This window comes from Cebus imitator, unplaced genomic scaffold, assembly GCF_001604975.1.
Source record: "Cebus imitator isolate Cc_AM_T3 unplaced genomic scaffold, Cebus_imitator-1.0 Scaffold289, whole genome shotgun sequence".
Classification (NCBI taxonomy): Eukaryota; Metazoa; Chordata; class Mammalia; order Primates; family Cebidae; genus Cebus; species Cebus imitator.
In genome coordinates, this window is record NW_016107604.1 from 1622191 (window position 1) to 1646767 (window position 24577).

General features: G+C 39.6%; 1 protein-coding gene across 3 annotated transcripts in view; it reads left to right on the forward strand.

Annotated features, from left to right (window-relative positions):
- The first annotated feature begins 17078 nt into the window (after positions 1–17078).
- Positions 17079–24577, forward strand: part of EFHC2 (EF-hand domain containing 2) — a 193649-nt gene continuing 186150 nt past the window's right edge. For 2 of the 3 annotated variants that reach the window (XM_017502055.2, XM_017502056.2), the window contains exon 1: positions 17079–17356. In XM_017502055.2, the coding sequence (XP_017357544.1) occupies positions 17315–17356 (42 nt within the window). In that variant the 5' untranslated portion in view covers positions 17079–17314. The remainder of the gene's footprint in view (positions 17357–24577) is intronic. The other variant, XM_037729057.1, reaches the window with a different exon arrangement.

The following is a 24577-nucleotide window of genomic DNA, read 5'->3' on the forward strand; positions in this document are numbered from 1 at the left end:
TTCCATCAATACCTCGTTTATTGAGAGTTTTTAGCATAAAGGGCTGTTGAATTTTGTCGAAGGCCTTCTCTGCATCTATTGAGATAATCATGTGGTTTTGTCTTTGGTTCTGTTTATGTGGTGAATTACGTTTATAGACTTGCGTATGTTGAACCAGCCTTGCATCCCTGGGATGAAGCCTGCTTGATCATGGTGGATAAGCTTTTTGATGTGCTGTTGGATTCAGTTTGCCAGTAGTTTATTGAAGATTTTTGCATCAACGTGCAACATGGATATTGGCCTGTAGTTTTCTTTTTTAGTTGTGTCTCTGCCAGATTTTGGTATCAGGATGATGTTGGTGTCATAGAAACAGTTAGGGAGGATTCCCTCTTTTTGTATTGTTTGGAATAGTTTTCAACAGGAATGGTACCAGCTCATTTTTGTATCTCTGGTGGAATTCTGCTGTGAACCTGTCTGGACCTGGACTTTTTTTGGTTAGTAGGCTATTAATTGCTGCCTCGACTTCAGACCTTGTTATTGGTCTATTCAGGGTTTCAACTTCTTCTTGGCTTAGTCTTGGGAGTGTGCAAGCGTCCAGGAATTTATCCATTTCTTCCAGATTTACTGGTTTATGTGCATAGAGTTGTTTGTAGTAACCTCTGATAGTAGTTTGTATTTCTGAAGAATCGGTGGTAATCTCCCCTTTATCATTTTTTATTGCATCTATTCAATTCTTCTCTCTTTTCTTTTTTACTAGTCTAGCTAGTGGTCTATTTTGTTGATCTTTAAAAAAAAAACAAGCTCCTGGATGTGTTGATTTTTTGAAGGGTTTTTTGTGTCTCTATCTCCTTCAGGTCTGCTCTTAGTTATTTTTTGTCTTCTGCTGGCTTTTGACTTTTTTTGATCTTGCTCCTCTAGCTCTTTCAATTTTGACGATAGGGTGTCGATTTTAGATCTTTCCTTGTTTCTCATGTGGGCATTTATTGCTATTAATTTCCGTCTAGACACTGCTTTAAATGTGTCCCATAGGATCTGTTATGTTGCGTCTTCATTGTTGTTGGTTTCAAAGAACATTTTTATTTCTGCCTTCATTTCATTGTTTATCCATTTGTCATTCAGGAGCAAGTTGTTCAGTTTCCATGTGATTGTGTGGTTTTGAGTGCTTTTCTTAATCCTGATTTTAATTTGATTGTGCTGTGGTCTGAGAAACTGTTATGATTTCCGTTCTTTTGCATTTGCTGAGGAGTGATTTACTTCCAATTATGCGGTCAGTTTTGGAGTAAGTGCAATGTGGTGCTGAGAAGAATGTGTATTCTGTGTATTTGGGGTGGAGAGTTCTGTAGATGTCTATTAGGTCCACTTGGTCCAAATATGTGATCAAGTCCTGGATATCCTTGTTGACTTTCTGTCTTGTTGATCTGTCCAGTACTGACAGTGGAGTGTTAAAGTCTCCCACTATTATTGTGTGAGAGTCTAAGTCTCTTTGTAGGTCTTTAAGAACTTGCTTTATGTAGCTGGGTGCTCCTGCATTGGGTGCATATATATTTAGGATCATTAGCTCTTCTTGTTGCATTGATCCTTTTACCATTATGTAATTCCTTTCTTTGCCTCCTTTGATCTTTGTTGGTTTAAAGTCTGTTTTATCAGAGACTAGGATTGCTACCCCTGCTTTTTTTTGCTCTCCATTTGCTTGGTAAATCTTCTTGCATCCCTTTATTTTGAGTCTATGTGAGTCTTTGCATGTGAGATGGGTCTCCTGAGTACAGCACAGCGATGGGTCTTGACTTTTTATCCAGTTTGCCAGTCTGTGTCTTTTGAGTGGGGCAATTAGGCCATTTACATTCAACGCTAATATTGTTATATTTGAATTTGATCTTGCCGTTTTGTTACTGGCTGGTTGTTTTGCCTGTTAATTAATTGACGTGGCTCCTTCATTGCATCATTGTTCTTTACCATTTGGTACATTTTTGCAGTGGCTGGTACTGGTTGTTCCTTTACCTGTTTAGTACTTCCTTCAGTAGCTCCTGTAAGGCAGGTCTTGTAGCAATGAAATCTCTTAGCACTTGCTTGTCCATAAAGGATTTTATTTCTCCTTCACTGATGAAGTTTAGTTTGGCTGGATATGAAATTCTGGGTTGAAAGTTCTTTCTTTAAGGATGTTGAATATTGGCCCCCATTCTCTTCTGGCTTGCAGGGTTTCTGCTGAGAGATCTGCTGTGAGTCTGATGGTCTTTCCTTTGTGGGTGACTTGACTTTTCTCTCTGGCTGCCATTAGGATTTTTTCCTTCATTTCAACCCTGGTGAATCTGACAATTATGTGCCTTGGGGTTGCTCTTCTTGAGGAGTATCTTTGTGGTGTTCTCCATATTTCCTGGATTTGAATGTTGACTTGCCTTGTTAGGTTGGGAAAATTCTCTTGGATAATATCTTGAAGAGTGTTTCCAACTTGGATTCATTCTCCCCGTCACATTCAGGTATGCCAATCAAGCGTGGATTAGGTTTTTTCACATAATCCCATAGTTCTTGGAGGCTTTGTTCATTACTTTTCACCTTTTTTCTCTAATCTTGCCTTCTCATTTTATTTCATTGATTTGATCTTCTATCTCTGATATCCTTTCTTTTGCTTGATCAATTCGGCTGTTGAAACTTGTGTATGCCTCTCGAAGTTCTCATGCTATGTTTCTCAGCTCCATCAAGTCGTTTATGTTCTTCTCTAAGCTGGTTATTCTAGTTAGCATTTTGTGTAACCTTTTTTCAAGGTTCTTAGTTTCTTTGCATTGGGTTAGAACATGGTCTTTTAACTCAGAGAAGTTAATGTTATTACCCACCTTCTGAAGCCTGCTTCTGTCAATTGATCAGATTAATTCTCTGTCTTTTTCTGTTCCCTTGATGGTGAGGAGTTGTCATCCCCAGGAGGAGAAGAGGTGTTCTTTTCTTTGATAGTTTCATCCTTTTTGTGCTGTTTTTTTTCCCCCATCTTCATGGATTTATCTCCCTTTAATCTTTGAAGTTGGTGATTTCAGGAGGAGTCTCTGAGTGGACTTTTTTTCTGTTGAGGTTGGAGCTGTATCTTTTTTGGCCTGTAGAGGGCGTGGCTGGGCTCGCTCAGGTTCAGTCAGGTTGTTGGGTGGGTGGTCCTTCCCTGGAGTTTGTTTGCTGGGGAGATGGGCCCCGCCTTCCCAATGGCGTCTCTCCTTCCGTAGCTGGATCTTCCTGGTTGAGGTCAAGCTGGTGTATTTGCTGCCGGGCTCTCTAGCAGGGCTTCAGTTTGAGTTCTGTGGAGGTGGGGCCTGCAGGGCTTTTTCCCTGTTTGCAACTCTGCCTCCCTCCGCGGGACTGTCCGTCCCACTGGTGTTAGTCCAAACTCCCGCCTAGGTCCCTGCGACAACTTGTTGCACCCGGCGGTAGCCACTGCTCAGATTTGCATCGACTACCCACGGCACCCCACCGTCTGGCAGGGCTCTCATTGACCATGGGTTGCAGGAGGGATGAGGTAAGCACAGAATCCAAATGGGAGCACAGAGAGGGGTTAAGTACCCTGACCCTCCCAGCTGGCTGCACGTTTCAGGTGAGGATGTGCACCCCCTCTCCCCCCCCGCCCCCCGCGGCTCTTGTCCTGTGGCTCCTTCCCTGGGCCTATTTTCAGAGCCCTATCAGTCCCACAAAAACAAACCTGGCACCTCATTTCGAGTCGTCAAGTCCTCTAGCCCTCTGCATCTCATTCGCTGGGAGCTGCATTCCGGTGCTGGCTTCTCTTCAGCCATCTTGGCACCCACTGAATACTAACTTCTTATCAGATGAGTGGTTTGTAGCTAGCCCCCATTCTGTAGGTTGCCTCTTCTCACGATTGTTTTCTTTGCTCTGCAGAAGACTCATGGCCAATTTGGTTATATCTATTTTCTCTGTTCTCCTAGATTATTTCAAAGCAAGTACCAGATACTTCATTGCATCCATAGTATTTTATTTTATTTTTTGAGACACAGTCTCATTCTGTCATCTAGGTTGGAGGGCAGTGGCATGATCTCAGCTCACTGAAGTCTTCACCTTCTGGGTTCAAGTGATTCATGCCTCAGCCTCCCGAGTGGCTGGGATTACAGGTGGACATCACCATGCCTGGCCGATTTTTGTATTTTTAGTAGAGATAGGGTTTCACCATGTTGGCCAGGCTGGTCTCGAACTCCTGACCTCAAATGATCAGCCCATCTTGGCCTCCCAAAGTGCTGGTATTACAGGCATGAGCTACCACACCTGGCCACATCCATGGAATTTATTATTTGTCTCTGAAAGGTTAGTACTTTTAGAAACAATAACCACAATATTATTGTCACACCCAAAATCATTAACAGTAATTCCTTAATATAATCAACTAGCAGTCAATGTTCAAAATTTTCCCATTTTCTCAACTTTATTTTACTGTTTGTTCAACTAGAAATTCAAATAAACCTCTTGCATTGCACCTGCTTAATATGTTTTTGAAATCTCTGGCATCCGGCAGCGAGGTCTAGACCAGCAGTATCCAACAAAATTTTCTGTAATAACCAAAATGTTCCTTATCTGTGCTGTCCAGTGCAGTGGTAGTTACTAACTGTACGTGCTGTTGAGCCCTTGAAACATTACGACTGTAACCAAAGGAATAGATTTTTAATTTTATTTAGTCTTAATTAATTAAAAAATGTTGTACTGATAGCTTTATCGAGATAAAATTCACATGCCATAAAGGTCACGTTCTAAAGTATACAATTCGGTGGATTTAGTAAGTTCACAAAGTTGTACATTATTCACCATCTACTCCAGAACATTTACATCACCCCTAAAAAAAGCTCATTAGCAGTCACTTCTGATTCTCCCCAGGCCCTGCCAACTATGAATCTACTTTCTGTCTCTTTGGATTTATGTATTCTGGATATTTTATATAAAGGAGTCCTATTGTATGGGCCTTTTATGTCTGGCTTCTTTCACTTAGCATCATATTTTTAAGATTCATCCACATTGTGGCATGTGTCAGTTAATTCATTTCATCTTATGACTGGATAATCCTCTGTTGCATGCATATTCCTCAGTTTGCTTATCCATTCATCAACTGATTGACACTTGGATTATTTCCACTTTTTGTCTATTATGAATAATGCTGCTATGAACATTCCTGTACTAAATTGTTATGTGGACATATGCTTTCAATTCTCCTTAGTGTGTAACTACAGTTGGCGTTGCCGGGCCATAGGTTAACTCAGTGTTTAATTTGTTGAAGAACTACCAAATGGTTTTCCAAAGTGGATGCAACACTTTACATTCCCACCAGCAACATATGAAGGTTCCAATTTCTCTACATTTTTGCCAACACTTGTAATTTTATTTATTTATTTATTTATTTATTTATTTATTTATGAGACAGAGTCTCACTCTGTCACCCAGGCTGGTACAGTGGCATGATGTCAGCTCACTGCAACCTCTGCCTCCCGGGCTCAAGTGATGCTCCTGTCTCAGCCTCCTGAGTAGCTGGGATTACAGGCGTGAGCCACTACCATGCCCGGCTAATTTTTGTATTTTTAGTACGGACAGGGTTTCACCATATCGGCCAGGCTGGTCTCGAACTCCTGACCTCAAGTGATCTGCCCACTTCGGCCTCCCAAAGTGTTGGGATTACAGGCGTGAGCCACTGCCCCCAGTGTGATTTTCTATTTTTTAGAAAAATGATAGCCATTCTAGTGGGTGTAAAGTGGTATCTCATTGTGATTTTGACTTACATTTCTCTGATTACTAATGATGCTGAGAATTTTTGCATGTGTTTACTGGCCATTTGTTTATCTTCTTTGGAAAGATGGCTGCTCAAATCTTTTGTCCATTTTTAAATTGGGTTATTTATTGTTTTTCTTTTTGTACTTGTTTTTGAATTGTAAGTGTTTATACATATAGATTCTAAATATGACTCAGTTGCTTATTAGATATATAATTTGCAAATATTTTCTCCCATGGCCTGAGTTGGCCTTTTACTTTCTTGTTGATTTCCTCTGAAGCACAAGTTTTAAATTTTGATGAAGTCTAATTTATGTTTTTCTTTTGTTGTTAGTGCTTTTGGTGTCACATTTAAAAAAAAAAAACATTGCCTAAAGCAAGTTCAGAAAAATTAACTCCTATGTTTTCTTTTAAGAGTTTTGTAGTTTTTGCTCTTACATTTAGGTCTCTGGTCCATTTCAACCTAATTTTTGTATATGGTGAGATCTCCATGTCTTGGTGTACGGCAGGAGAACATTTCCCTTCTTTTGCATGTTTAGCCAGTTGTCGTCACATCACTTGTTGAAAAGACTATGCTTTCCCCTATTGATTTGTCTTAGCACTCGTCAAAAATCAATTGACGGTAAATGTAAGAGTTTATTTCTGGACTCACAATTCTATTCCATTGATCTATATATGTCTTTACACCGGTATCACATTGTCATCACTACTGTAGTTTTGTAATAAATTTTGAAATCAGGAAGTGTGAGTTCTCTAACCTTATTATTTTTTAAGATTTTTTTACTTCTTTATTTATTTATTTGAGACAGAGTTTCACTCTTGTTGCCTGGGCTGGAGTGCAAAGGCATGATCTCGGCTAACTGCAACCTCTGCCTCCTGGGTTCAAGTGATTCTCCTGCCTCAGCTTCCCCAGTAGCTGGGATTACAGGCACCTGCCACCACGCCCGGCTAATTTTTGTATTTTTATCAGAGATGAGGTTTCATCATATTGGCCAGGCTGATCTCGAACTCCTGACCTCAGGTGATCCACCCTCCTTGGCCTCTCAAAGTGCTAGGATTACAGGCGTGAGTCAGCGTGCCCAGCCAGTTTTTGCTTCTTTTTATCTGTTGTATTACTACATAAATTTTGGGATCACCTTGTCCATTTCTGCAAAAATGGGCAGCTGAGACTTTGGTAGGGATTTCAATTAATGCAAAGGTCAATTTGGGGGCTATTGCCATCTTAATGATATTCAGTCTTCCTGGCTGGGCGCAGTGGCTCGTGCCTGCAGTCCCAGCACTTTGGGAGGCTGAGGCGGAGGATCACTTGAGGCCAGTAGTTTGAGACCAGCCTGGGAAACACAGCAAGACGTCATCTCTATTAAAAATCCAAAAATTAGCTGGATGTGATGGTGAATGCCTGTAGTCCCAGGTACTTGAGAGGCTGAGGCATGAGAATTGCTTGAACCTGGGAGGTGGATGTTGCAATGAACTGAGATTGTACCACTGTGCTCCAGCCTGGGCTACAGAGCAAGACTCTGTCTCAAAAAAAACCCCTCCAAAACCTCACAATATTTAGTCTTTCGGTCCAGGGAAAACATATTTTTTCCATTTATTTAGGTCTTCTTTAATTTCTTTCAATAATGTTTTACAGCTTTTAGTTCAAGTCTTGTACTTCTTTTGTTACATATATTCATCAGTATTTTATTCTTTTTGATGCTATTGTAATTCAAATAGTTTTCTTGTTTCATTTTTGTTTATTGTTAATGCATAGACATAAAATTGAATTTTGAATATTGATGTATTCTACAACTTTACTAAATGCATTTTCAATTGTTTGCATGTGTGTAAATTCCTTCAGATTTTCTATATACAAGATCATGTTTTCTGTGACTAGAGATAATTTTACTTTTTCATTTCCAATGTGGATGCCTTTTATTTTATTTTGTTTTAGCTTAATTGCCTTGGCTAAAACCTCTAGTACATGTTGAACTGAAGTGGTGAGAAGGAACATCTTAGTCTTGTTCCTGATCTTAGTGTACAAGCATACAGTGTTTCACTATTAAGTGTGGTGTTAGTTGTGAGTTTTCATAAACTGCTTTTATTGGATTGAGGAAATTCGCTCTATTCCTGGTTTGTTGAGTGTTTTTATTGAAAAATGATGTTGTATTTTGTCTAATACTTTTTCTTTGTCTATTGAGATAATCATATGGTTTTTGTCCTTTGTTCTACTAATATGGTACATTACATTGATTTTCAGATGCTAAACCGACTTTGCATTCTTTGAATAAATCCCACTTGGTCATGGTTTATAATCCTTTTTATAGGTTGCTGGATTTGGTTTGCCAGTATTTTTCTGAGGGTTTCTGTGTCTTTATAAAAGGTATTGGTCTACGGTTTTCTTTTCTTGTGATGCCTTTGTCTGGTTTTGGTGTCAGGGTAATACTGGCCTCGTAGAATGAGTTGGGAAGTGTTTCCTTCTCTTCTATTTTCTAAAGAATTTGTAAAGGATTGGTGCTAATTCTTCTTTAAGTGCTCAGGATGAAGACTTGAAATGTGGATATAACCAAGTAAGCACAAAATAATGAAGAAGAGTGCCAGCCTTCAGGAGCTGAGAGGAATGGGGCAGTGATATTTCTGAGGATATCAAAAGAAGGGAGAATTGACCGGCAAGGCTTTGCTGGAGGAGAAAAGGAAGTTTGTGCAGAAATACCATCAAAGGCACTCCTTCCTGCTGCCAAGGGCGCTTGCATCTTGTAGAAAGGCCCCAGATTGCAAGATGACCTCATTCCTCAGAAGAAATTCTCCAACTGGGCAAATATTTCCTTGCTCTTAGGCCAGTTTGAGCTTGCTCAGAAGTGTTAGTTCTGTTGGCCTCCCCTGCACTTTCTTCATCTGTGGGTGTGTAACACAGACTCTTTGAACATCAATAGCAGTGCTTCCCAGTGCTGGTCTTGACATGCCCCAAGGTGTCTTCAGTTATTTCAGGGGGTGTCTTGTAATTCCCAGAATTAGTTTACTTTAAATTTATTTTAAAAAGAGCTATATACCATTTGAGATGTTCTTTTGTGGTAGACGTGTCAGGAGAAGCGGATGGGAAGATATGTGTCGCACAAGGAAAATGAAGCAAGAAGTTACAACTTATAAAAGACAGAATCTCAGATCTGGGTTGTTTGGAAGTGTTCACTCTGTCCTACTCACTGATATGTCCCAGTGTTTGGCAGAGGTTCTGGCACATCAGAGTAGATGTTCAGTAAATATTTGTTAGAGAAACTAGGGAATCAATGATTCTAAAACTGTGTGTTTACGGGAGAGCAGACATTATGTGGGGAGTACCTAAAGAGGTACAAGAAGATATCATTGTCCCCAAAGGAGGTGGCAAGTATGAACATGCTAGGATAGACGTGTTTGGTGGCCTTAGGTCCCAGATTTTTCCAACAGCCCTAATTTAAGATACTTTCCTTTATTACTCTCTTAGGAAAATTATTCTTATCAGAATTGCTTTTTGCTTTGTAAAATATCCTCACTGTGAAAGGCAGAGGCCTTCTCGGTATAGATTGTGGCTGTGATGGAGCAGTGGTCTGTGCGTGTGAGCTATGGCATATTAGAGAGAACACTCCACTTGGAATCAGAAGGTGCCAATCCCACCTTGACGAGTTGCCACGTAGGTGGGACCAACACAAACATTTGTAAACACATAAGGAAACAATCCATCATGAAGGAGAGGCAGCCAACACAAGAAGCAGGGTAAGTGGCACCCCATGAACATAAGAGATCAGAATTGTTGGTTAAGGACTCTGAGCTAAGTATGTTTAAAATGATTAAAGAGATAAAATTAGCGAGGGAAATTATACACAAAGAGCAAGACTCTCTTTAAAAGAACATATAGATTTAAAAAGAACAAATGAGATTTAGAGAAATAAAATTAAATTTATTGAAATTAACATTTTAATGTATCAGCTATGCTCACTTTTAAAGCAATGTAATATTACTTGGTAAAATCGAAGATGTATATACCCTATCTCTTAAAAATGCTGTAAGTACAAAGGCAAACACTAAAACAAAACCACAAGCCTTCCCAAATATTCAAAGATATTTATAAATTATAATAGCAAAGAAAACAATATCATGAAGAAAAAGAAACAGTAGATATACATAATATGCATGGTGATCACAATAGAAAAGAATATATTGAAGTTGAAAACACAAATATCAATTTTACCAACAAATGTGAATGAGCTTAACTCACATACTAAAACAAAAATATCTTCAATGTGGCTCATAAAGCAAGACCCAGCTACATGTGGTGTATGAGAGATACATGTAAATCAGAATAATTCAGATGGGATAAAAGTAAAGGCATGCGTGAAAAGGTACCAGGCAAATGGAAATAACAAGTAAGTGAGGGTTGAGATCCTGATATCGAAGTAGAATTTAGGCCAACAAAAAGTTAAATGTGACCAAAAAGTCAATTTTACAATGTAGGTTTAACAGTTACGAAAATCTGTGTGCCAAATAACCTTCTTTAAAAACCAGAAACTACAGCTGAAAGGAGATACAGATAGAAACACTTGGCTAGTAGGAAAGTATAATATACCACTCTCAGAGCAAAACAGATCAAGTGGTAGAAATTTAAGTAAGGATATAAAGTTAACAGCGTAGTCAATAAAATAGATTTATGATCAATGCTGAACTTTAGAATTTAATAATAGAGAATACAAATTCCCTCTCAACTGCATGTGTAATAGTTATAAAAATTGATCAAATATTAGATAATAAAGCATCAATAAATTATATACAATAGAAATATTAAGGGCTCGGTGTGGTGGCTCAGATTTGTAATCCCAGGACTTTGGGAGGCTGAGGTGGGGGGGATCACCGGAGGTCAGGAGTTCAAGACCAACCTGGCCAACATGCTGAAACCTTGTCTCTACTAAAAATACAAAATAGAAAAAATACAAACAAATTTAGTTGGTGTGGTGGTGTGCACCTATAGTCCCAGCCTGAGGGCTGAGGTGGAAGAATCGCTTGAATTTGGGAGGCAGAAGTTGCAGTGAGCCAAGATGACCACCACTGCACTCCAGCCTGGGTGACAAAGCAAGACTCTATCTCAAAGAAAAGAAAGCAAAACAAAGGAAATATTAAAACAATTCTTACAAAAGTTCAGTAAAACTAAAATTAAGATAAAATCCCGTCCCCCCAGTCTTTTCCACCTAGAGACTCTTAAAATTTTTTATTAGACAACTCTTGGGTGAAAGGGAAAATACAAGCCCAAATCACAGAATATCTAAAAAGCAAACAAACCGAAAAAAGCAAGTTATGAAAACACTACATATCAGATACTGGATATGTTTAAAGTAGAGATAATGGGAAAATTTATAGCCTTAAACACTTATATCAATAAAAAGCTAATGAAAAGGAGTGAATTATATTGCCAACCTTAAATAATTATATTCAGGCTGGGTGCAGTGGCTTATACCTGTAATCTCAGCACTTTGGAAGGCCAAGGCGGGTGGGTCACTTGAGTTCAGGAGTTCGAGACCAGCCTGGTCAATATGGTGAAACACTGTCTCTACTAAAAACACAAATCAGCTGGGTGTGGTGATGGGTGCCTATAATCCCAGCTATTCAGGAGGCTGAGGCAGGAGAATTGCTTAAACCTGGGACACAGAGGTTGTGGTGAGCAGAGATCATGCCACTGTACTCCAGCCTGGGTGATAGAGTGAGACCCTGTCTTAAAAAAAAAAAAAAAGAGAGAGAATGAGATTCAGAAAATATGATTAAGTGTAGAGTTTATCCAAGCACAAAGCTTGAAGATGGCCACCGGGAAAGCACAGACTCCAAACAAATAGGGTCAGTGGTCTTAAAGTGGAGAAGTTAAAGTTTCAATTATACAGGCAGAGACAGAGAGACGATCCGGCAGGATTGCGTTTTCCACACAAGACCAGTGCACATGAGCCGCAGTGATTTGATTGGTTACCGATTGCTGTATTCTAAGGAAGATTATTACTCTGTGAGGAAGGGTAGTGACTTGAGCCGGGGGTTCTTATCTCTGGAGCTGTTTGGTCTTAATTATTTACAGTAAAAAGAGAAAAAAAGGCAGAAGTTGCAGCTGCATGCCTTGTGAACCAGGTTGCATAGTTACAATCCTCTAAAGGCTTGAGGTAATTTAAAGTTCCAACAGCTTTAACTTTGAATTATTTAATTTTACAATATCAGCTTAAAAGTGAGAAAAAGAACAACAAATGAGTCAAAAGCAAGCACAAGGAAGAAGGCAATGAAAGTAAAAGCGAAAAATAGTAAAGATTAAGAATAGAAAACAGTGGGTCAAATTAATAAATCAAAATTCTGGTTCTTTGAAAAAAGGGAGAAAATGTGTAAACAACTAGCTAAATTACTCAAACTACAAAGGGAGAAACACATGTATACAAAATAAGACAAAGAAGAAATAATGTGAAATATGAATAGGCATGAACAGACCAAAGTGTTTTTTAAATGAATAACATAAGCATTCTAAATAGGGGCGGGGGGAGGCAAAAGCTTAAGTAACTTTTGAGCCTGGTATTTTGACTGTGTACATTAAGACTAAAGAAAATCACTGAAAACAAATATTGAACTCTAGTTAGTAGGTTTGTCTCTTGTTTCACAGAGATATGAATTAGATGTTCTGAAGCTGCTTTCAGAGTCCTATAGTAGTGTGCAAATAAGTAAATACAGTTGTCCCTTGGTGTACACGGGGCATTGGTTCCAGAAGCCCCGAGTATACCAAAATCCTTGAACACTCAAGTGTCACGGTTGGCCTTGCAGAACCTGTGTATACAAAAGTCAACCCTCTGTATATATGGGTTTTGCATCCCACCAATAATTTATTTTTATTTTTATTATTATTTTACGTGACAAGGTTGCAGTAGGCAGCACAGCAGAGAAAGGGCTGTCTGCCCCATGAATAATTTTAAAAGTCTGCATATAAGTGGATCAATGCAGTTCAAATCTGTGTTGTTCAAGGGCCAACTATATTTTGAGGATAATTGGAATAAGATTTCTTACAGCTTGAGCAGAGCGTCACAAGTGCAGAGAGGGTAACAGCAGCAGGTACTCTGTTATATTGATTGGAATTGGAGGTATTAGTATAAACTCATGACTTTTAATATATCCATCTACGTATATCTATATCTTCATCTATCTGTAGACAGAAACTTGGCACATTTCACTTTAACCCAATGATCAAAGTGAATCTCATCATTGATGGTAAAAATGCACATTATGTGCCTGTTTCTTTGATGAACTAGAAGGACACACCAGTCCTCCTGTGACATTCTTGTCCAAAAGCCATAAACTGAATCTCCTCATAAGGAAACATCAGTCACACCTAAATTGAAGAACATTTACCAAATATCTGGTCTATCCTTTTCTTTTCTCTTTTTTTTGAGACTCCAGGCTGGAGTGCAATGGCGTGATCTTGACTCACTGCAACCTCCGCCTCCCAGGCTCAAACGATTATCTTGCTTTAGCCTCCAGAGTAGCTGGGATTATAGGTGGGCACCACCACCCCCGGCTAATTTTTGTATTTTTAGTAGAAACGAGGTTTCGCCATGTTGGGCAGGCTAGTCTCGAACTCCTGACCTCAAGTGATCTACCCACCTTGGCTTCCCAAATTGCTGGAATTACAGGCATGAGCTACCATGCCTACCCATGGCCTATCCTTTTCAAAAATATCAAAGTCACAAGAGACGAAGAAAGATGGAAGAACTGTTCCCAATTAAAGGAGAATAAAGAGACATGACAATCAAGTGCCGTATGTGATGTTGCATCAGATTCTGGGTCAAAACAAATTATTTTTCTTTTTGCTAAAAAAGCACATGATAGGCCAGGTGTGGTGGCTCATGCCTATAATCCCAGCACTTTGGGAGGCCAAGGCAGGAAGACTGCTTGGAACCAGGAGTTTGAGACCAGCTTATGCAAAATAGTGAGACCCTCATCTTTACAAAGAAAACAAAATTAGCCAGCCATGGTGGTGTGTGCCTTATTCCCACCTACTAGGAAGGCTGAGGTGGGAGGATCACTTGAGCCCAGGAGGTGGAGACTGCAGTGAGCTGTGATTACACCTGGGTGATACAGCAGGACCCTGTCTCAAAAAAAAAAAGGACATTATTGGGACAATTGCAAAATTTGAATAAGTATTTTAGATTAGAAAACAGAAAATAATATTATAAGACTGAGATGGGTGGATTGCTTGAGATCAGGAGTTTGAGGCCAGGCTGGGTAACATAATGAGACTCCTATGTCTACAAAAATAATAGCTGGGTATGGCGGCACATGCCTGTAGTTCCAACTACTTGGGAGGGTGAGGTAGGAGGATCACTTGAGCTTGGGATGTGGAAGCTGCAGTGAGCCATGATCATGCCACTGCACTCCACCCAGGGCAACATTGTGAGACCCTGTCTCAGAAAAAAGAAAACAGTATTATATTAATATTAAATTTATGATTTTGATTATTATTCTCAGTTATGTAAGAGACTGTCCATATTCCTAGGAAATACACACTGAAGTATTTAGGAGTCAAGGGCCAAGATATCTGCAACTTACTCTAAAATGGAAAAAAACTATATATGGGGAGAATGCTAAAATGAATGTAGTAATATATAAAGCAATAGGGGAATCTGGGGAAAGGATAAATGAGAGTTATTTGGACTCTTCTTTCAACTTTTCTACTAGCTTGAAATTATTTCAATTTAAAAAGTAACAGGGAATATTTTAAAATGTTTACAAGAACATGTAGGAGAATGCCCTAGATCACTGTTCTTTTGGAGTATAGGATTTTCAAATTCATATACAAAACACCAAACAGGCCAGGCGCAGTGGCTCAAGCCTGTAATCCCAGCACTTTGGGAGGCCAAGGTGGGCGGATCACTTGAGATCAGGAGTTCAAGACCAGCCTGGGCAACATGGTGAAACCCCATCTCTACTAAAAATACAAAAATTAGCTGGGTGTGGTGGTGCATGCCGGTAATCCCAGCTACTCAGGAGGCTGAGGCAGGAGAATCACTTGAACCTGGGAGGCGGAGGTTGCAGTGAGCCAAGATCATGCCATTGCACTCCAGCCTGGGCGAAAGAGNAAAAAAAAAAAAAAAAAAAAAAAAAAAAAAACAAAACCATAACTGAAAGAATAATACATTTTAGTAGAGTAAAATGACAAATTTATGTATACAGTAAAGAACTCTATGTAAGTGGAGTTAAAAGATAACAATGAGAAAATATTTGCTATGGTTCAAATTAGTATCCAGAATATCTGTATATCTATCTATCTAAAAAAAAAAGAAACTGCAAATGAGCAAAGAGAAAAATCAGCAAAGGATATAAATAGCTGAGTCACAGGCGAAAGTAACAAGCACGGGAAAAGGTGACCAACTGCACTAGGAGTTAGGGAGAAAACAAAATAAAATAACAATAGTATACCATTCACACTAATTCAGATGATTATCCAAAATTATACAATTTGGTAATACCTATTGTTGAAAGGATGAACGAAAGGGGACTTTCTTAATTAGTTTATCTATCTGGAGATTGTCTAACAAAATCTAGTAAAGCTGAAAGCCTGCATTTGGATGCCTATGTGATTCCATCTTTAGGTCTGTGCCCTGGATCATTGCCAAAGGAACAGGTAGAGTCGTTCATTGCAGCATTGTTGGTCACTAGCGGAAAATCGGAAACAACCTAATTGTCATCAACAGATGACAGCAGATAAACAATTTGTGGTGTAATCATACAATGCATTTAAAATTAATGAACTCTACATGTGTCAATGTGTAGAAATCTCAATAACAGAATTTTATTATTATTATTTTTGAGACAGAGTTTTGCTCTGCTGCCCAGGCTGGAGTACAGTGGCGTAATCTCATGGGATTACAGGTGTGAGCCATGGCACCCAGCCTCAATAACAGAATCTTAGGCGAAAAAAGCAAGAAGCAGAAATGTAGTGTAAAATTTATAAACACAGAAACAATAATGGATATTTTTCATTGAATAGAAAAGGATATACAGTCCCTGCCCTGGAGGAATTTGGGGACATTGAAAGAAGTGTCAAGTAAACAGGTGATTCCAATGTAGTACGATGAAAACCACAATTACAATGGACACCAAATACAGATGGAGGTGGCAAGAAGAAGGTGAAAAAACATATTGAAGAAATGGCAGAAGCTTCCATGCCCCTCTCCCATGCTGAATCAAGTCCTGAAAGACAAGAAGGGGTTACTTAGATGAAAGAAAGGAAGGGAGTTTCTAGATGATAGTGTTATTTGCAAAAGCCCCAGGAAGAGAAACCGCAGAGCCTGATTTGGAAACTGCCAGTTTTCTCAGAGTTGGAGTAGATGGAGGAGGGGGCAAAGAAAGGGTTGGAGGGCATTGGTAGCTGCCCCCTGACAAAGGCTCTTCAGATCAGGCTATAAGGAGTTTCATCGCTTTCTGAAGGCGGCGGGAAGGCTAGATTATTGAAGCAGAAGAGTAACAGTTGCATCATGAATTATAAAAACGACGGCTCTGGAGGTAAGATCAGTTAGGGTTTTTTTTTTTTTTTTTTTTTTTTAAAGAAGAAAACCAGGCAAGAAACAATGGGATCTCAGCTGAAATAGACGAGGTGGTGACTGAGAGATAGCACCGTGTCCAACATAGGGCTTCAGGGATAGGTTAGATGTAGGTGTCACGAGAAGATTTGAGGAGGTTCCTGGCCTGGCTGTCTTGGGTGTATGATGGAGTGACAGAGGTTGCGTTTTGTGCCACTTGACTCCGCCCCTGGCCACCCCTGATTGGACCTTACAAGCGTTTAGTTCAAACGTAAAAATGGGCCGGCCACCGTGGCTCATACCTGTAATCCCAGCACTTTGGGAGGCAGAGGCAAGGCCAGAGGGCTGCTTGAGCCCAGGAGTTCGAGATCGGCCTGGGCAATATAGACCTTGTCTCAAAACACAAAACAAAAACAAACAAAAAACAAATATAAAAATATCCAGAGGGAAAGCAGAAGGCAGTGGTTACCATTACAACGTGTTTTCGTTAGGGGTATATGTGGCCTTAGATTCATCGTGAACTTTTAAATTATAAAATAAAAGCTGATTTTCTATGCAACATAGGAAATCATCGACTTGTGTAACATCTCAGTAAGCACACGGGCGTCATATTATTTTCTGTATTTTGCTGTATGTTTGAACCACATAGCAAAAGAATATTGGCGACAAGAATTGGAAAAGCAAGAAGTACATACAAGAAAGGCTCTGCTCTCTATAAAGGGGTTAAACCAGAAAGCGGCGGGGGCAGGGAACAGTGTGACGGTCAGTCTTTGTGTGTGCACACTGCGCGTGCAGACAGGAGACTCCTCGGGAGACCAGGACCTGGCTGTGTGCGGTGGGGGGGTAAAGGGAGTGGAGGGGAGCTGGGGCGGGGGAGGAGGTGCGCGCCGCGGAAGTCTCCCCACCCCCGCCCCTGATCACTTCCCTTCCCCCCGCCCCTCCTCCCTCCGTGACGCCGCCTCCCGTCTCCAGGTAACGTGGGGGCCAAACAACGCGGCCGGAAGGCGGCCGCTGCCGGCCGGGCCTTCTCTTCTGGGACCCCTGATTTTCGGACACTGAGCGCCATGCCCTTGCCTCTGCTGCCGGGCAACAGCTTCAACCGCAACGTGAGTAGGCAAGGCGTCGGGTAGGCAAGGCGTCCGAGGTCACGGCTCCCGGCTGGAGGCTGGGGTCTAGGCAGGGTCGTCCTGGCCGCCTCCGCGGACTCTCCTGGAGGCCCCCTGCTGCTGCCCTGGGTTGGTTACAACTTGGACCAAACTTTATAGGCCTCTTCTCCCATCTCCAAATGCATCTGAATGTTTTTCCTAATTTAGAAACATATATAGAGTCCTTATAGGTGGCAGGACCCTCCATGGTAACGAATCATAGTGATGATAACCATTGAGCGTTTAATGTGTGTCAGGTGCTGTGCTTTAATCACCTCATGCAGCATCCAATATCCCAGCAGCCCTTTGAATTAGGTAGTTTTTTCCCCCATTTTACTATTGAGGAAACTGAGGCACAGAGCTACACAGTCTCATCGGTGAAGCTGGGTTTCTTTCAAGCAACCTTATCTCCACAGCCCAGAAGCCTAATCATTAGCCCCGGTATCCTGTGTGAAAAAAAGTTATCGTTTCAATTATCAAATCGAAGAAATCCGGCACTATAAAGAGGGGTAGGTGGCAGATAAGAGTTGTATCAGCCTGTAAAGTTTACTCCCAAACTTTATAGAGACAGGCACACAAACATGGAGGGATTTTTTTTCTCTATTTAGAAGTGGGAGGGACCATTTCTTTTTTTCTTTTTGAGATGGAGTCTTGCTGTGTTGCCCAGGTTAGAGTGCAGTGGGGCGATCTCGGCTCACTGCGGCCTCCGCCTCCCGGGTTGAAGTGATTCTTCTGCCTCAGCCTCCCGAGTAGCTGGGATTACAGGCGCCCGCCACCACACCTGGCTAATTTTTGTATTTTTAGTAGAGATGGGGGTTTCACCATGTTGGCCAGGCTGGCCTTGAACTCCTGACATCAAGTGATCCACCCGCCTCGGCCTCCCAAATTGCTGGGATTACAGGCTGAGCCACGGCGCCTGCCCTGGAAGGGTCCATTTCAAAAGAAGATGAAGGTACAGAATACAGCAACACAACACAAAAATCCCCGAGCATGAAAGAACTTTTGCCAATAAATACCACCTCATTTAAACAACAGCAGGAAAATAATTCAGGCTTTTGTTTACACTGTTTACTACTCTTTACTTGGGTCTCCCAGCTATGTCTGCAGGAGAAGGCAATTCCCAATTAGACAAGAGGGAATTAGATGGAGTCACTCAAGGCAATTGTGTAAACCTTTGATAACTTTAGCAAGCAGATAGCAGATTGAAGTTTTTGGCTTTATAGTTTCCGAACAGTGTCTGCAGCTAAGTCGTTGGTCCTAAAGTACCACTTTTCTTTGTAGCTTCAGGCCATTGAATTCTGACCCCCACACATCTGGTGAGTCCAGCTTTGAACACTGATTTGTGCATTTGTTGGTTGATGGGTAGAGGTTGGCCTTCTAGCATTGCATTGCCCTTGGTAAGTATAAGCCAGCCACGCAAATAAGAAATGCCCCTGAGAGACGGGGCATAAAAACATTCCAGAAGTAAAGAATCATGTTGTGTAAAAGTAATTTTAATTAAACAATGATAGTAAAGCCTACAGCTTTTTGCCCAGCAACACTTCTGATTACCAATCCCCACCTCCTGCAGAAGTATCATAGCTCTTACGTGCAGTGATTAAGGATGGGAAGGAAAAACAGTGGTTGGATGGGTTATTTTTAAATCTGTAAGGTTCTGAGTGTGTTTTTGCTTTTTAAAACACGTTTAAAATGTGAAGTACAACACATATGCAGAAAGAGGCACAATGGATGATCACAAAATGAACATCAAGAAATTAAATATGGGGGGCTGGGCGCAGTGGCTCATACCTGTAATCTCAGTGGGAGACGGCGGTGGGAGGATCCCTTGAGCACAGGCATTCAGGACCAGCATGGGCAATATAGTAAGACCTCGTCTCTACAAAAATTTAAAATAATTAGCCAAGTGTGGTGGCACATGCCTGTAGTCCTAGCTACTCTGGAGGCCAAGGTGGGAGAGTCACTTGAGCCTGGGAGGTCGAGGCTGCAGTGAGCCATGATTGCACCACTGTACTCCAGCCTGGGCAACAGAGCCAGACCCTGCCTCTAAATAAATAAATAAACAAAATATTACCAGTTCTCCAAAAATACCCCTCTTGACTGGGGTTGCCAGATTTAGCAAATAAAAAGACACATCTCAAATATTTCATGTAACCTCTTTATGAGAAAGTATTATTTGTTGTTTACCAAATTTAACTGAGCATCTTGTATTTTATGTGACTACCTATACACTTTCTGTACATTACACCTTCTACTCTGCAAATGTAACCACTGTCCTGGCTCCTATCACTGTAATTAGGCTTTGCTTGCCTTTGAAACTTTTATCAATGGAAATGTTTGGTGTTTATTCTTTTATGACTGGCTTTTTTAGCTCAACATTATATTCATTAGATTTGTCCATGTGGCTGTCTGTAGAGGTAGTTTGTACATTTTTATTACTCTGTAGTATTGCATTGTATGATTTTCACAACATTTATATATACATTTTAGTCTTGATAAATATTTGGCTTGTTTAGGGTTGTTAAGAATAGTTTTACTGTGACTATTTTTGTTCATGTCTTTTGGTAGGATTGCTAGATCACACAGTATTCATATGTTCAGCTTGCTGTCAAAGTGATTATACTACTTAAATTCCCACCAGCATTTTCTGTTCCTGTTGCTCCACATTCTAACACTTGGTATTGTTAGTCTTTTCAATTTTTTGGATATTTTGGTTGGTGGGTGTAGCAACTCTTTGTAGTTATAATCTGCACTTCCTGATTTCTAATGAAATTGAGCATGTTTTACACGTTTGTTGGTCATTTGTATGACCATTTATTGGTCACTGCTTTTTTTTTTTAAGATGAGGTCTCACTCTGTTGCCCAGGCTGGAGTGCAGTGGTGCGATCTCGGCTCACTGCAACCTCACCTCCCGGGTTCAGGCGATTCTCCTGCCTCAGCCTTTCGAGTAGCTTGGATTACAGGTATGCGCCACCGTGCCTGGTTAATTTTTTTTTTTTTTTTTGTATTTTTAGTAGAGACGGGGTTTCACCATGTTGGCTAGGCAGGTCTTGAACTCCTGACCTCAAGCGATCCTCCCGCTTCAGCCTCCCAAAGTGCTGGGATTGCAGGCGTGAGTCACCACGTGTGGCTTTATTTGTATGACCATTTATTGGTCACTACTTTTTTGTGTAATACCTACTTATCTCTTGCCTAATTTTTACTGGGTTGTCTGCCTATTTCTTTGTGATTTGTAGAAGTTCTGTATAAATTTTGGATATCTTCTTGTTTGTAGTTGGACTTTTCCCTCTCCTAATGATGTTTTTGATGAATAATTTTTGGAAAGATTACTTTTTCTATGCCTCTGCAGAGCCACCTTTGTCAAAAATCAAGCATCCATCTACGTGTGGGTCTATTTCTAGGCTCATGAGTATTTAGAACATTTATTTACTTTATGCCTGAGAACAATGGGAGTGTGTGTGTGTGTGTGTGCGCGCGTGTGTGTGCGTGTGCGTTTGTGTGCATGTGTGTGTGCGTGTGTGTGTGTGCGTGTGTGTATGTGCGTGTGTAATAGAGAATGACAGTATACTTATTATGTCACCTTGGAATGTCATTCAACAAGTCAGTATTTATTGAGTATCCTAGTATGTGCCAAAATTAGGTGGCTGCATTTAGAAAATTGTTACTCTAGCCTTGGATTACAGGCACCCGCCGCCATGCCTGGCTAATTTTATATTTTTAGTAGAGCCGGGGTTTCTCCATGTTGGTCAGGCTGGTCTCGAACTCCCAATCTCAGGTGATTCGCCTGCCTCAGCTTCCCAAAGTGCTGGGATTACAGGCATGAGCCACTAGGTCTTGCCCTTTTTTTTTTTTAAGGCATAAATAAAGAAAAAGAAATGAGTGGGATAGAGTGAAGAATTAGAGTGTATTATACTTGAGACAAGTTAATTGTTTCATGGACTTGTTTGTCCTTCCTATGTGTGCTTGTGTATGTATGTGAACTGGCCTGCATTATATGCCTGTTACTGTGGTTACACAATTAGTGTTTGAAAAACACTCATTTGAGCCACCTCCATCAATTTTTGTTTGTTTGTTTGTTTTTTGAGATACAGTCTTGCTATTTCTCCCAGGCTAAAGTGCAGTGGCACGATCACAGCTCACAGTTCACTGCATGCAGCCTCAACCTCCCAGGCTCAAGACATCCTCCCACCTCCGTTGCCCCAGTAGCTGGGACTACAGGCATGCGCCACCATGCCCAGCTAATTTTAAAAATTATTATTTGTAGAGATGGGGTCTCACTATATTGTCCAGACTGGGCAATTCTTATTTAAATTCAGATCTTCAGCTTCTTTGAAGGTCAGATCTCATCTCTCACCCTTCAGGCAGCCTCGTCAGCCTTTCTCAATATACTTTTTTAAATTTTTTGAGGTAAATTTCATGTAACATGAAATTAATCACTATTTGAAAGTATAAAATTCAGTGGAACTTAGTACATTCACACCATTGTGCAGCTATCACCTCTAACTAGTTTCAAAACATTTTTATCACCTCAAATCTCAATCTTTTTACTCTGAGGAGTCTTTGAAATGATTTTCAGGTCTTAGAGAATTCCTGCATAAAAACTATATCTATAGCCCATGGTACATTAGCACAATCTGTGATGATAAATAAATAATTACACAAAAAGATGTTCAACATCATAGCTATTAGGGAAATAAAAATTAAAATCAAGATGAGATACCACTATATACCTGTTAAAATGACTCAAATCCAAAACACAATAGCAATTGCTTACAAGGATTTGGAATAACAGGGATTCTCACTCATTTTTGGTGGGAATGCAAAATGGTAATTTCTTATGAAGTTAAACACATACCTGCCATATGGCCAGTTCCCAATTTATGTGAAATAAATAAATTCCCATAAATAATCTGGGGTTAAACTTGAAATAAGCACACATCAATTTCATTTTCAACTGGAATGAGAATATTGTAGCTATGCTAATCCAATAATAATTGTCTTTTTAAAGTAAAGAGTGGTAGTTTTCTGTGTATCTCTGGATTTCAGCCAACTTATTTACCTACTCTTTCCCTTTCTCACAAAGGGTATCACCCATAAAGCAAGTGTGAATGTAGTAGAGGAAGCTTCCGGTTGTCTTGTGGTAAAATTTCCTACATGATTTATTTTCTCTTTTTACCTTATCCAAGTAGGCCTAAAAGTTCTCTGTAGCTTCTATTATAGAGGGTGCTATTAAGGAATAGTATATGGTATATGGTATGAACAAGAGTAGTTTTCTTGCATATTTAAAACTGAAAAGGACTTTTCACCAGGTTTTTTGAGGGGAAAAAAAAAAAAAAACCAAAACAGGCAGTCTAGCTTACCTTTCTTTCCTTTTCATACATTCAAAAAACCTCTTCAGTCAGCGTAAGATAAACATGTTAAAGAATTCAAGATTATTTCCGTTTATATCTAAGATGGAATTGACTTTTTCAAAAAGTAGGCTAAGATGATTTAATTTAAATAAAGGTTGTAAATTCATTGTAATTAATGCTGTTTACAGCATGAGAATGTATTGACAATGTTACGTAATAAAGCTGCTAAAGCCATATGACAAAGCATTATGAGTAAAAATATAACCTAAGATACAATTTTATACAAGACTTAAAAATTAAGTTCTTTTACTGACTGACATGATTGGGCTAAAAGATAGGTAGTTATAAAATTATAATCTTGATTTCTTTATATACCTGTATGTACATAAAAGTCTTATTTTTTAAAAGTGAAAAATAAATAATTAAATGTACCTTTCCACTCTGAAATCTGTGTTTGTATTTTCTCACATAAATAATTCTGGGTCAGTCTTGAAATAAGCATCTATCAGTTTCATTTTCAACTGGAATGAGAAGCTTTCTGGCCTTCTTTTTGATACTTGTTAAACAAGAAAAGCTTTGCTTGCACGTATAAGGAGTTGAAAATTATAGCAAAATGGTCATTGCTTCCCTGTGAATGGCAGGATCCTTGCTTTCATGTAATTTGTAACTGGCCATATGGTAGGTGTGTGTTTATAAGAAATTATCATTTTGTATTCCCACCAGCAATGATTGAGAATTTCTGTTATTACAAATCCTTGTGAGCAATTGGTATTGTCAGTGTTTTGGATTTTAGCCATTTTAATAGGTATATAGTGGTATTTCCTCTTTTCTCTCTTATTTTTTTTTTTTTTTGAAACAGAATCTCTCTCTGTCACCCAGGCTGGAGTACAGTGGCGAGTTCTTGGCTCACTGCAACCTCTGCTTTCCGGGTTCAAGTGATTCTTCTGCCTTAGTCTCCAGAGTAGCTGGGATTACAGGCATGTGCTACCATGCCTATCTAATTTTTGTATTTTTGGTAGAGACAGGGTTTTACCATGTTGGCCAGGCTGGTCTTGAACTCCTCCTGACCTCAGGTGATCCACCCACCTTGTCCTCCCCAAGTGCTGGGATTACAGGCCTGAGCCACTCTGCTCAGCTTGGTATCTCCTCTTGATTTTCATTTTTATTTCCCTAATGGCTATGATGTTGAACATCTTTTTATGTGCTTATTTGCCATCTGTATATCCCCTTTGGTGAAATGCCTTCTACTCATTTTTAATTGTGGTATTTCCTTACTGCTGAGTTTTGAAGGTAATTTTTAATATATTCTGGATACAAGTTGGATGCAAGTCCATTATTGAATGTACAATCTGTAAATATTTAGTTCCAGTTTATGGCTTGAATTTTTATTGTCTTAAAGCAAGGCTAAAATATATGTACATATATTTAAGGATAAAATATAACATGAGTTCAAAAACTATTATTTCCAATGCAAATTAAGGAGTATGGGTTTTTATTTAACTTCTTTGATTTTATATATTTACATGAAATCTTGCTTCATAAGTACATTAACTTAATTACTTATCCTAACATAAATAAAAATGTACAACCATATAATAATTTTGTATTAATAATTATTATTAACAATTTGAGTTTTGAAAATAGTTTAAGATTTCTTTGTAGCTATTTCTGTTGTGAGTGTATATCCCACCGGGAACGTACTGTCAAATTACTTGGTTTTAATTTCATTTCAATTATTGCTGTCAATATGGTTAAATCACCAATTCAGTGTCCAGTTAGGTTCATTTGTTTCATGGTGTTTTTGATTCTGAACTTTAAAAAAGTATTTGTATGG